Genomic DNA, 12,149 nt, shown 5'->3' on the forward strand with positions numbered 1-12,149 from the left:
TGCAGGTGCTCCCCAAGCCACCCCCCACCCCAGCCACAGAGGGAAACTGAGGCACAGGAACACGGGGGACCCCCCCAAGCTGCACCAGGCAGGGTGGCGATTGGTGGCTGCAGCTGGACTGCCAGGGTGCAGCCCCCCAAGCTGGGCTGGCCCAGGGCCCCCCACCCCGGGGTTGCAGGTGAGCGATGCCCCACAGCCCTGCCCTGACCACTGTGTGCCCCCCCACAGGCGGAGAAGAAGGCGAAGGTGATTGCTGTGATGAATGTTGTGGAGGAGACGCCGCGGGCAGAGCCCCAGAAGGAGGAGGAGGCCAGCCCCCCCACCTCACAGCAGCCCACTGACCCAGCTTCACCCAATGTGGCCACCACGCCTGAGCCAGTGGTGGCTGACGCCGTGGACAAGAACACCTCCAAGTCAGCTGATGATGAGCCCGAGTATGAGGTGAGGGCAGGGCTGGCTGGGAAAGGGGGGTGTGTGCTGGTCTGCTGCCCCCCAGGGACACAGATGCCCGTTCCCCACCAGCCTCTGACCTTACCCCCCCCATCAACTCACCGTGCAGGACGGCCGGGGCTTTGGCATCGGCGAGCTGGTGTGGGGCAAGCTGCGCGGCTTCTCGTGGTGGCCCGGGCGCATTGTCTCCTGGTGGATGACGGGCCGGAGCCGGGCGGCCGAGGGCACCCGCTGGGTGATGTGGTTCGGCGATGGCAAGTTCTCGGTGGTAAGTGGCACCTGTGGGGTGGGGGTCTGGGCTGCGCACCTGCTGTCTCCAGGTGTCCCCCCAGCTCACAGCCACATCCTGTCCCCCAGGTCTGTGTGGAGAAGCTCCTGCCACTCAGCTCCTTTGCCAGCGCCTTCCACCAGGCCACCTACAACAAGCAGCCTATGTACCGCAAAGCCATCTATGAGGTGCTGCAGGTGAGTGTCTGCGGCCGCAGGGTGACACCCCAGCACCAGGACTGGGGACATGGGTGCTGGTGCAGGTCTGTGCTGCCAGGTGCAGGCAGGCTGTATGTCTGTTCACCCTGCCAGGATCTGGCTCTGAATTGCTGTGGCACCCAGCAGCATCCTGAGGAGCCAGGTGGTGTCTCTTAGAAGGGTGGGGGATCTGAGGGGCTCCCTCCAGAGATTTTTGGGGGTGGCTGGGGGGAGGTTGGGGTCTCTGGAGAGTTGCTGAAGTCCCTGTGGGGTGATGCTGTGGGGGTCCTGGCTTTCTGGGGGTCTCTTGGTAGTGCTGGGAGGTGTTGGGGGTTTCTTGTGGGGCAACGCAGGGGAGTCTGACCATGTAGGTCCCTTTGGGGCTGGGCGCTACCTGCTTGGGTAGTGCAGGGTCAGAGCTGAGGATGGGGACACCCATGGGTGGGTGGGTGATGGCTGTGCCTGCGGCTCCCCTGGCAGGTGGCAAGCAGCAGAGCAGGGAAGATCTTCCCAGCATGTCCAGAGAACGATGAGACGGACACTTCCAAGGTGGTGGAAATCCAGAACAAGCAGATGATCGAATGGGCCCTGGGTGGCTTCCAGCCCTCCGGCCCCAAGGGCCTGGAACCCCCCGAAGGTGAGCAAGGGGAGGCATGGTGCCCTGCTCGCAGGACAGGGACTCACTTGGTGGCCTTGGAAGGTGTCCCTAGGACCCCTGGCCATTGGATCCACATCACCGGGGTGGCATGGGCTTGGGCATGGGAAGCACTGTGGGACTGGCAGGTCCCTCTGCGGGGCCCACTGATGAAACCCTGTTAACGGGACCCAACGCCCCTTGCAGAAGAACGAAACCCCTACAAAGAAGTTTACACGGAGATGTGGGTAGAGCCAGAAGCAGCTGCCTACGCACCACCCCCACCCGCCAAAAAACCCAGGAAAAGCACAACAGAGAAGCCCAAGGTCAAGGAGATCATCGATGAACGCACCCGAGGTACCACCTGGGGGGTCGTGGATGCCCCCCCCCCCCCCTTCCATGGGTGTTTGCCTGGGCTGGGTCCTGGTGTTGGCAGGGCTGTGCTCACCACGGGGGGCTGGTGGGGGCGAGAGCTGCTGTGGCCAGATCCCCTTCTCCATCAGGGGGGCCCTTCCCTTTGTCCCCCTGTGGGACGGTGCAAGGGGGACCTGGCTAGGGCAGGGCTGGTACTGGACAGGACCCCCTTCCCCAACACCTCTCTCCCTCCCCAGAGCGGCTCGTTTACGAGGTCCGGCAGAAATGCAGAAACATTGAAGGTGAGTGTGGGGCAGTGCCCAGCTCTGGGGCTCGGACGCATCCTGCCCCCAGGGACAGGGCTGGGGTGGAGGGTCTGTCCCTAGCTGGGATGCTGCCCAGGGCTGGAAGGCGGGTGTTGGGGGCCAGGTTGGAGCAAGGAGGCATTGGGAGCCCTGCCTCACTGTGCCCACAGTTGGTCCCCGATCACACCACGATGGTTGTCCTGGTGGTGCTAGCAGTTTGGGTCTTGAGGGGGGGCGGGGAGAGCTCTGCCATTCCCCAGCTCGAGGGTGGCAAAGCCAGTGTGACCCGGACACGGGGTGGGCATTTGCCAGGGACGGCAGCAGGACGTGGCCTGGGGTCAGGCTTCTCCCCACGTGCTGGGCTCACCAGGGTACCGGGGGTTGGCAGAGCCTGGGGGTAACATTCTCCTCTCCTGCTCCTAGACATCTGCATCTCCTGCGGGAGCCTCAACGTGACCCTGGAGCACCCTCTATTTATCGGAGGAATGTGCCAAAACTGCAAGGTACGGCGAGCAGGCACAGCTGGGTCCCCCAAACACCCAGTGCCAGAGGTCTCCCGGCCAGACCCCTCTGCCGGGAGCTGCCCCAGTGCCCTTGCTGGGTGCCTGGCCTTGCAGCAGCATCCCAGCTGCAGGGCTCGGGCCGTGCCACACTCATGCCTTGGCTCTCCCCCAGAACTGCTTCTTGGAGTGCGCCTACCAGTACGACGACGACGGTTACCAGTCCTACTGCACCATCTGCTGTGGCGGCCGTGAGGTGCTCATGTGCGGCAACAACAACTGCTGCAGGTCCGGGGCCGCTGTCCCGGCGTGGGGCTGGGGAGGCTTCAGTGATGCCACTGTCCTGGCATGGGGCTAGGGAGATTTTGGGGATGCTGCAGTCTGCCAGCATGGGGCTGAGGAGGTTTTGGTAATGCCATGGTCCTGCCATGGGGATCCGGTGATGCCAGTCCTGGTGTGGGGCTGGGACATTTTGGTGATGCCACAATCTCGGTACAGGACTAGGAGGTGGTGCCAAAGTCCCAGTGTGGCATTTTGGTGAAGCTGCAGTCCTGGTGTGAGGCTGAGGAGGTTTTGGTGATGCCCTGACCCTTGTGTGGGGCTGGGGGAAGTTTTGGCAATGTCACACTCTCAGCATGGGGCTGGGAAGTTTTGGTGATGCCCAAGTCCTGGCTTGGGTAGGGAAGTTCTGCTGATTCTTCAGTCTGATGTGGGGCTGGGGAGGTTTTGGCTGTGCTCCAGACGTGGCATGAGAATTTGGTGATGCCAGCCCTGGTTTGGGGCTGGGCTGTTCTAGTGATGCTGCAGTCCTGGCACAGGGCTGGGGAGGTTTTGGCAATGCTGGTGTGATGCTGGGCGGTTTTGATGATGCCATGGTTCCCAGCTTGCAGGTCTTTGCATGGGGCTGGTGGAGCTTTGGGCAGTGTGGCAGGTCCTGGTGTGAGGCTGCCAGTCCCGGCGTACCCCCCTACCACTTACTTTCAAAGGGGGCACGGCTGTAGCCTGGCCTTCATCCTGCTGGGGCAGCGGGGCCATGCTGGGGGCACCATCCTCCCACCACCAACTGCACTCATTCCCCAGCATCCCACAGCAGGGATGCTGCCGGGAGCACTGGACCCACCCCTGGTGCTGATGCTGGCTCCCGGCTCTCACAGGTGCTTCTGCGTGGAGTGTGTGGACCTGCTGGTGGGCCCGGGGGCAGCCCAGGCGGCCATCAAAGAAGACCCTTGGAACTGCTACATGTGTGGCCATAAGGGTGTCTACGGGTTGCTGCGGCGGCGGGAGGACTGGCCCTCACGCCTCCAGATGTTCTTCGCCAACAACCATGACCAGGAGTTTGTGAGTGTCCCTGGGGAAGGACCCCCTTGCCCTGGCAGGGCTCCCCACTGCCCCATGTCACCCCTCCCCACCTGACGCCCCCCTGTGGCTTTCAGGACCCGCCGAAAGTGTACCCACCAGTACCGGCCGAGAAGAGGAAGCCCATCCGGGTGCTCTCACTCTTCGATGGCATCGCCACAGGTGGGTGGGGGTCCCCAGACCAGCAGCCCCAGCATCGACCCTCCCTGGGGTGTGTTTGGGACCGGTGGCAGCAGCAAGCAGCCTGCCTGCACCCCACAGCTGTCCAACATTGGGGCTGGGGGGTCCTGCACCCATTGGGGTGTCAGCGGTGCGTGGGCAGACCTGTGCCACCTGTGGGACCCCCAGCTGGGTATTCCCGTGGGCAGCCCCCACAGTGTCCTCAGGACCCTAGGGGGTGTACACTGTTGGGGGTCTGGGGAGGGTGATGGATGGTGGCCGGTTGTCCATGCGCCAGCCACACCAGCACCGCTACCTGCAGGCCTGCTGGTGCTGAAGGACCTGGGCATCCAGGTGGACCGCTACATCGCCTCGGAGGTGTGCGAGGACTCCATCACTGTGGGCATGGTGAGGCACCAGGGCAAGATCATGTACGTCGGGGACGTCCGAAATGTCACCCAGAAGCACGTACGTCCTGCCGGCCAGCCCCCCACGGCTCCCCCAAAGCGCCCGGTGCCCAGCCCTCTTCCCCAAGACAGGACTGGTCCTTTGTCCTGCATCTCCCCATGTGCTTGGCTTTGCCAGCACGGCCTTGCCATCCCACCAGGGAGCTTGGTCACCATCCGTCCCCTGTGTATCCATGTCCCCTGAGCCGGTGGCAGCATCCTCCTCCCTGGGCAGCGTCTGGCAGCAGCGCCTGCCTCACCAGGGGTTCTCCCTCTTGCAGATACAGGAGTGGGGCCCCTTCGACCTAGTGATTGGGGGGAGCCCCTGCAACGACCTCTCCATTGTCAACCCAGCCAGAAAGGGGCTCTACGGTAGGTGTCTCGCTGCTGGGCTGGGGCTGGCCCCCACCACCAGCCCCCCCACTGCTGGCCCCCACCACTGATGCCAGCCCCTCTCGCTCTCTCCTGCCCAGAGGGCACCGGAAGGCTCTTCTTTGAATTCTACCGCCTGCTCCATGAAGCCCGGCCCAAGGAGGGTGACGACCGGCCCTTCTTCTGGCTCTTCGAGAACGTGGTGGCCATGGGGGTGAGCGACAAGAGGGACATCTCACGCTTCCTGGAGGTGAGTGCCAGGGAGTCGGCATCCTCCAGCCCTGCGGACCCCCAGGGTCCTGCTCCTGTGGTGGGCTGCTGAGCCCTGCTGACTTCTTGCCTCTCTCCCTTCCTGCAGTCCAACCCCGTCATGATTGATGCCAAAGAAGTGTCTGCAGCACACAGGGCACGGTACTTCTGGGGGAACCTTCCTGGGATGAACAGGTTAGTGAGAGCCCCCCAAAGCCGAGCCACTCACCTGCCCACCACTGTGCCGTGCCTGCTGCAGAGCCAGGGCTGCCAGCAGCCCCTGCTTGGCCACTGGGAGCAAGGGCAGGGGCTGCAGAAAGGGCTGGACCCCTGGGTCCTTCCCCAGCCCAGGTATCCCCATCAGTGGTGGGCGAGAGCAGGAGGTGTTCACAAGGGAGCACTGGGTGACAGCACAGCCTGAAGCCCATAGAGAGGAGGACAGTCCTGTCCTTGCTCCATCCGTGCTGGTGGGGTGGTGTGGAGCTGCTGTCCATGTCCCTCCCAGGTGGTGGCAGTGGTGGTAGACGGCTGGCTGGTGGTCATGGGCAGGCTACCACAGGGGTCAGCTGCTTCTTGCCGTCAGCTTCTGCAGCCCCTCAAAACACCCTTGCCCACCCTGCATGCCCACAAAGCCCAGTGTGAGAGCTGCCCTGCACCCGTGCAAGTGCTCATGTGGCAGTGCGGTGCTGTGCCAGCCTGGGCCCACCCCATGCCCACCCTGTCTCTCTCACCCAGGCCACTCGCGTCCACAGTCAACGATAAGCTGGAGCTGCAGGAGTGCCTGGAGCACGGCAGGATAGCAAAGGTCAGCTTCAGCATGCAGGATGCAGGTGGTGGGAGTGGGGATGGTGCAGCCAAGGGGGTGGTGGAGTCCCATCGCTGTCCCTGGTGGTCCCAGACTCCTGTGAGGGTGGAGGAGGGATGTGGCAGTGGCAGCAGCACCCTGGGATGGGAGCACCCTGCCTGTGACTGCTGTGCCTGGCTGCAGCCAGTGCGCCAGGAACTCCATCCCGCCCTCCCCAGCATGACGAGCCTGTGCCTCTTGCAGTTCAGCAAAGTGCGAACTATCACCACTCGCTCCAACTCCATCAAGCAGGGCAAGGACCAGCATTTCCCCGTCTTCATGAATGAAAAGGAGGACATCCTGTGGTGCACGGAGATGGAGAGGTACCGTGGCCAGCTGAGGGCTTGCCACAGGGCTGTATGGATGCTGGGGCAGGGGGAGCCGGCAGTGCCGTGTCCCTCGGCCAGCACATCCCCCTGACCCCCTGCTCCCCATCCCTTCCCCTCGTGTCCCTGCAGGGTCTTTGGCTTCCCGGTGCATTACACAGACGTGTCCAACATGAGCCGCCTGGCCCGGCAGAGACTGCTAGGCAGATCCTGGAGCGTGCCGGTGATCCGCCATCTCTTTGCTCCCCTGAAGGAATATTTTGCCTGCGTTTAAGAGAGACAGACAGGAACTGGTGACACACGGAGCAAGTCAGAAACAAAACCATCCACGCCAAGAGAAGTGAAAACACAGAATGAGAGAAGAGTCAGCACCCAGAAGAGAGATGGGATTTCGCAGCCCGACGGGAACCCAGCACACGTCTCCCCGAGCAAAAGGGTTCAGTGTCCTCTCCTGAATTTCCAATGTTCAGCTTTTAGCCTATTTAAAAAAAAAAACACAAAAAAAACCAACGAAAACTACAAAAAAACAAAAACGAAACGAAAAAAGAAAACAAACAAAAAACCAAAACCATTTTTTTTTGGGTAACCTTTTAATTTTCCGCTCTTTTCTGGCTGGGTTTTTCTGTTGGTTTGGTTTCTGCTTCTCGGAGCAGCGGGCGAGACAAGACGCCGTCGCCAGCTCTGCTCTCGGAGGAGGGGAAACGGCAGTGGGAAACCCCAGCCGGGAGAGGCGGAGGCGAAGGAGACCCGCTCCATCTGCGCCGAGCGCGCACCGAGCTCATGGCCCCCGCCACCGGCCCGGCGAGCTTGGGGGGAGCACGAAGCGGCAGGGAGGCGCTCGGCCGGCTCCGCAACGCCCAGCGACTGAGCCTCACTCTTTTCCACCAGCACCGTTCACTGGTGATATGGAGCCAACCCAACTGGCAGGGAAGCCGAGAACACACACACCACAACACACCTTTTCTACAGTATTTTGGGTGCCTACCACACAGGAAACCTTGAAGAAAGCAAATTCTAGAAGCCGCTGTTACCTCTTGTTTACAGTTTATATATATATGATAGATATGAGATATAGATATATATATATATAAAAGGTACTGTTACTACTGTACAACCTGACTTCATAATGGTGCTTATAAACAGCGGGGTGAGTTGAGACATCAGCTTCCATGTTGCCTTACGTGCCGGGCCTTTCCGAGCGAGTGGCGCGGGAGAGGGCCGGGGCGGTGGCCGGGCGGGAAGCATCTCCATCCCGAGTCATGCAATAACCTTTTTCTGTCCTAAAAGGAAGCGCCTCCCTCGGCGGCAGCGGTGGCTGCCCTGCCCTGCCCGGCCCTGCCCGCGCTGCTCAACCTGCTCATGACGCGCACAAACGTACTGGTGCTCTTCTGTGTACGTGGCGTCCCCGGCCAGGCCGGTGCTGGTTGTCCCCCCCGCCGACCCGGCAGCAGCAGCACGGTGCTCCTGCCTGCTCCTGCCTGCAGGTGCTGTCTGCCGGGGTGGCGTGGGGCATGGGTGCTGTGAATAGGGCTCTTGCCGAAAGCTGTGGTGGTGCTGTGCTGGCAGGGATGCGGGCAGGGCCAGGAGGCCAGGCAGGGAGCAAGTGTGGGACGGAGCGGTGCCGGAGCATGGCTGGGGTGCTTCTGGCACAGGACAGGGATGGCTCTGGGTCCCTGGGCCCTGGTGCTACATCCATGGGGCTGGGCTGGTTGGCAGGAGGGCGATGGCCCCGTGAGCCACGATGGGACCCCAGTGCTGCTTGTGGCATTGCCTTGTGTACCAGGTGGCTCAGGGCATTGCTTCTCCGAGCGTGGTTGTGGAACAACCGTGAGCATGGTTGTGGAGCAGCCGTGATGTATTGGTGCCCCGTGCCTCTGCTCTGGGGTGGCGACGTGAGGTGTGCGCAGGGGCATGCTGTGGCAGGAGCGGTGTTGGTGTCAAGGACAGGCAGCCGTGGCCGCAGGGGCCGGTAGCCGTGATGGCAGTGGCGGTGCAGAGGGGAGCCGTGGTGCGTGCAGGCAGGACATGGGCAGGTGCTGGCATTGCTGTGGATGGTGCTACTTGTCTGGCAGCTGTGGGTGCTGTGGGAGGTCGGTGGGTCTGGCTCGGTGCAGGGGCATTGCCTTGCATCCCTGGTGCCCACTTGGGTGGCCGGAGCCTGTGCCTGGCGCTGGAGCGCAGGGGCTCCGGTGGGGGCAGGGACTGGTGCTACGGTGCGGGAGAGGCTCATGGAGGGTCTCTGGCCTGTTGCCGTCTCTTGTCTAACTGTGAAAGGTGCTGGGGGTCCACGGGCGGGCAGGGGCCACTGGCCGCTTGGTGCGGGGTGCTGGCTAATTGGCATCAAGCCGCGCTGGTGGCCCCAGGGTGCTGAGAGGTGCTGGGACCGATGGCGGCAGGGGCGGGTGAGGGGTGGCCCCAGGGCCCCCCCACCTCCCCACTGCGCCTGGTGCTACTGGGGGGGAGGGGGTTGAAGACCCCTCTGTCGGTGTGGGTGGCATGGGGAGCTGAGCCGGCACGGGGTGGCCACGGTGGGGGACACCGTGGGGCCCAGCTTTGCTGGGTGGTAAAGGAGGCAAGGCAGAACGTGGCCCCCAGCCCTGGGTGCTGAGCTGCAGCTGTGAGCTCTGGCTTGGTCCCGGGGCCGGATCCCGCGCTGCCCTGCAGCGCTGGAGTGAGGCTGGCACAGGACTGCTGGCACTGTGCATGGGTTCCACCTGCCATGACAGCACCAGGTGTGAGCCGTGCATGGCCCTGCAGCGCTGCATGCAGGTCCTGCACGGCCCACAGCACTAGGTGCAAGTGCTGCGTGGCCCTGCAGCGCTGCTCACGGGTCCTGGATGGGTCCTGCACTGCCCTGCAGCGCTGATTGTGAGTCCTGTGGGGTGCACAGCACCGGGTGCAAGCGCTACAGAGCCCTGCATCACTGCACATGAGCCTTGCGCAGCCATGCAGCACTGTCTGCAGGCACTGCACAGCTCTGCAGCACTGAGTGAAAGCACTCCGTGCCCTTGCAGTGCCAAGCACGAATCTTGCACGGCCCTGCATCATTGTCTGCAGGTCCTGCTTGGCACTGCAGCACTGGGTGCAAGTCTCGTGTGGCCCTGCAGTGCTGGGTGCTGGTCCTGCACAGCACACAGCACCAAGCACAAGTGCTGCACGGCCCTGCAGCTCCGGGTGCTAGTGCTGCACAATTGTGCAGCACCATTTGCAAGTCCTGCATGGCCTTGCAGCGCTGGGTGCAAGCCTTGCAAAGCCCTGCGGCACCGTCTGCAGGTTCTGCACGGCCCTGCAGCGCCGGGTGCTGATCCTGCACAGCCATGCAGCACCATTGGCGAGCCTGGCACAGCCGTGCAGTGCCAGCTGGGAGCCTAGCAGTGTGCGGGGGTCCCAGTGGGCCCTGCACTGGCCCAGTGCAACCCTGCAGCACTTCCCTGGGACCCTCTTGGCCCCACAGCACTTTCTGTGGGCCAGGTCCCAGCTGGCGCTGTAGCACAGGGTGCCAGTGCAGCATTGCCATGTCCCAGGCAGCTCCTGCACCTGCCCCGGGTGCCCATGGCTGGGACACCCAGGCTGGTGCTGGCAGGAAGCAGTTTCCCATCATGGTGCAACTGGAAGGGTGCCGGGGCAGTGCCGGGCTCGGCTCGGTGGTGCCAAGGGGCACATCGGCAGCTCCGCAGCAGCCGCTGGCAGTGGTGGGGACCATGGGGATGCCTGGGGAAAAAGTTCAGTTTTAACGTACCCGACTCACATCTTTTTTTAAAACAAACAGACAAAATTTTGTTGCACAGCCCTAGATGAAATGGTGAAAACAAAAAATAAAAGCCTAAATTCCTTAAGATCCGCCGAGGGAGTAGGTGACAAACACGGTGCTAAAACATTTTATTAAAAATATATATTGTTAAATTAAGTCTGCTGTCTGGACAATGACTGTTTTGTTTTCTTGTAGTGGAGTTTCAAAGAGCACTATTATTTTACTCTTATATATTATTATTAAAAAAAAAAACAAAAAAAAACAAAAAGGCATTTTAACTTTGTACTTGAAAACTAAACAAGAGATTTCATGTGTTTTAGCCTAGACATTGAAGTAGCTGACGCTTAACTATTTGTGGGGAATCATGTACTCATACCGAGGAATAAACGCGTAGAGTTCGGTACCCTCCTCTCCTATGATTTGGCTCAGCCCGCGCCCAACCACCACATTCCCGGCAGTGCCGTCGGTGCCGCCGTGGCCACTCCGGCCCAGCGTCCCCAGCTGCTCTTCCCACCCCCCCCACCCCCCGTTTTATTTTCTACTTCTCTCTTTCTCTCTCTTTATCCCTTTCTCTCTTTCGGTTCTTTCCTTTTGTTTTTTGTTGGTTTGGTTTTTTAGGGTCGCTTCTCTATTTATTGCCGCTGAATACTGTGCATTTCACCGTATGGTTCTGGCCCGTGGGGCTTGCCCGGCACTCTGTTGTATCTGTGTAAGTATTGCTCGTGACATAGCTGTTCTGAACTAATTAAAGGTCAATGCGTGCAGCAGATGTAGAAAGTCTGTCCGTTCCGCTTCCATCCCATCCTCCTTTCTTTTTTTTTTTTTTTTTTTTTTTTTTTTTTCTTTGGTGCCCAGAAGAGTATAATACAGACGAGCTCCTTTCTAATGTACTTGTGCTGGAGAACACTTGAATAAATGTACTGTTTTTGTGCAAAAAAAAAAAAAAAAAAAAAGAAAAAAAGAGGAAAAAAAAAAAGAGAAAAAAAAACCAACCCTGTGGTCCTGTGCTCTGTGTCCTCTCGGCATGCCAGGTGGCCATCCAGGTGGGTGGGTGGCAGGCTCTCAGTGGGTGGTAGGATCCCAGCACGGGTCGTGGGGTGCAGATGATGGTGGGATCCTAGTTGTAGGTAGTGAGGTCCCAGTGGGTGGTGGGATCCAGGCAACAACAGGGGTCCAGTGTGAACTGGGGTCCTGGTGGGCAGTGGGGTCCCAGCGGATGATGGGATCCTGGTGATGGTGGCGTCCCAGTGCATGGTGTGGTCCCAGCGGATGATGGGGTCCCAAGGGGCTCCCAGTGCTGCATGCAGGGGCTGTGGACTGAGCCCAGCTCCCAGGGTAGGGCAGTGGGGGCTTTGCTTGTACAACTCGGCACGAGGTGCAGAACCCCCAGCAGAGCAGGACCCATACACTTCTGAGCTCCGGCCTGAGTTTCCCCTCCAGCCAGGCAGCCCTGGGGGGGCAGTCAGATTCCTGCCCCCACCCACACCCACCCCCCATCCATATAGTGGACCCTGAGGTGGTGGGGTCTTGAAGCATGTCTCAGGGGACCACTCATGGGCTGGAGCCCAGGAGAGGGACTGGGAGGGGTTAAAGACTCGGGGGCCAGGGGCAGCACCCACCCCCCAACAGCTGGGGGCTGCCCAGGGAACAGCCGGGGCTGGGGGGGGCAGGGACAGGTGACAGAGGTGGAGCTGGAGGAGGAAAATGCCTGAAATGGTGGACAACCAGGCTGGAGCTCTCCCGAGACACCCCTCCAGGGCACCAGCCAAGGGTGCCTGGGGCTGCTGAGGTCCTCATGAGCCCCCCTCTGCCGGTGCTGGAAGGTGATGGGGATCAGGATGGGGAAAGGCAAATGCTGCATCCCTGAACATACCTGCATGGGACATGGGGTCTGGCGGGCAGGCATGGGCAAGTGGTGGGTGCAGCGGTCAGCTGGGG

The 12,149-nt window shown here is 61.2% G+C and overlaps 1 protein-coding gene across 5 annotated transcripts in view; it reads left to right on the forward strand.

Moving 5' to 3' along the window:
* DNMT3A (DNA methyltransferase 3 alpha) overlaps positions 1 to 11,076 on the forward strand; it is a 48,931-nt gene extending 37,855 nt beyond the window's left edge. For all 5 annotated transcript variants that reach the window (XM_055810448.1, XM_055810450.1, XM_055810451.1 and 2 more), the window contains 17 exons: positions 229 to 441; positions 560 to 718; positions 808 to 915; positions 1,396 to 1,552; positions 1,757 to 1,906; positions 2,161 to 2,205; positions 2,632 to 2,711; positions 2,884 to 2,996; positions 3,863 to 4,046; positions 4,142 to 4,226; positions 4,546 to 4,691; positions 4,951 to 5,041; positions 5,143 to 5,291; positions 5,400 to 5,485; positions 6,026 to 6,095; positions 6,339 to 6,457; positions 6,593 to 11,076. In XM_055810448.1, the coding sequence (XP_055666423.1) occupies positions 229 to 441; positions 560 to 718; positions 808 to 915; positions 1,396 to 1,552; positions 1,757 to 1,906; positions 2,161 to 2,205; positions 2,632 to 2,711; positions 2,884 to 2,996; positions 3,863 to 4,046; positions 4,142 to 4,226; positions 4,546 to 4,691; positions 4,951 to 5,041; positions 5,143 to 5,291; positions 5,400 to 5,485; positions 6,026 to 6,095; positions 6,339 to 6,457; positions 6,593 to 6,734 (2,097 nt within the window). In that variant the 3' untranslated portion in view covers positions 6,735 to 11,076. The remainder of the gene's footprint in view (positions 1 to 228; positions 442 to 559; positions 719 to 807; positions 916 to 1,395; positions 1,553 to 1,756; positions 1,907 to 2,160; positions 2,206 to 2,631; positions 2,712 to 2,883; positions 2,997 to 3,862; positions 4,047 to 4,141; positions 4,227 to 4,545; positions 4,692 to 4,950; positions 5,042 to 5,142; positions 5,292 to 5,399; positions 5,486 to 6,025; positions 6,096 to 6,338; positions 6,458 to 6,592) is intronic.
* The last annotated feature ends 1,073 nt before the right edge of the window (positions 11,077 to 12,149 follow it).

Source organism: Falco peregrinus, chromosome 7 (genome assembly GCF_023634155.1).
Source record: "Falco peregrinus isolate bFalPer1 chromosome 7, bFalPer1.pri, whole genome shotgun sequence".
Classification (NCBI taxonomy): domain Eukaryota; kingdom Metazoa; phylum Chordata; class Aves; order Falconiformes; family Falconidae; genus Falco; species Falco peregrinus.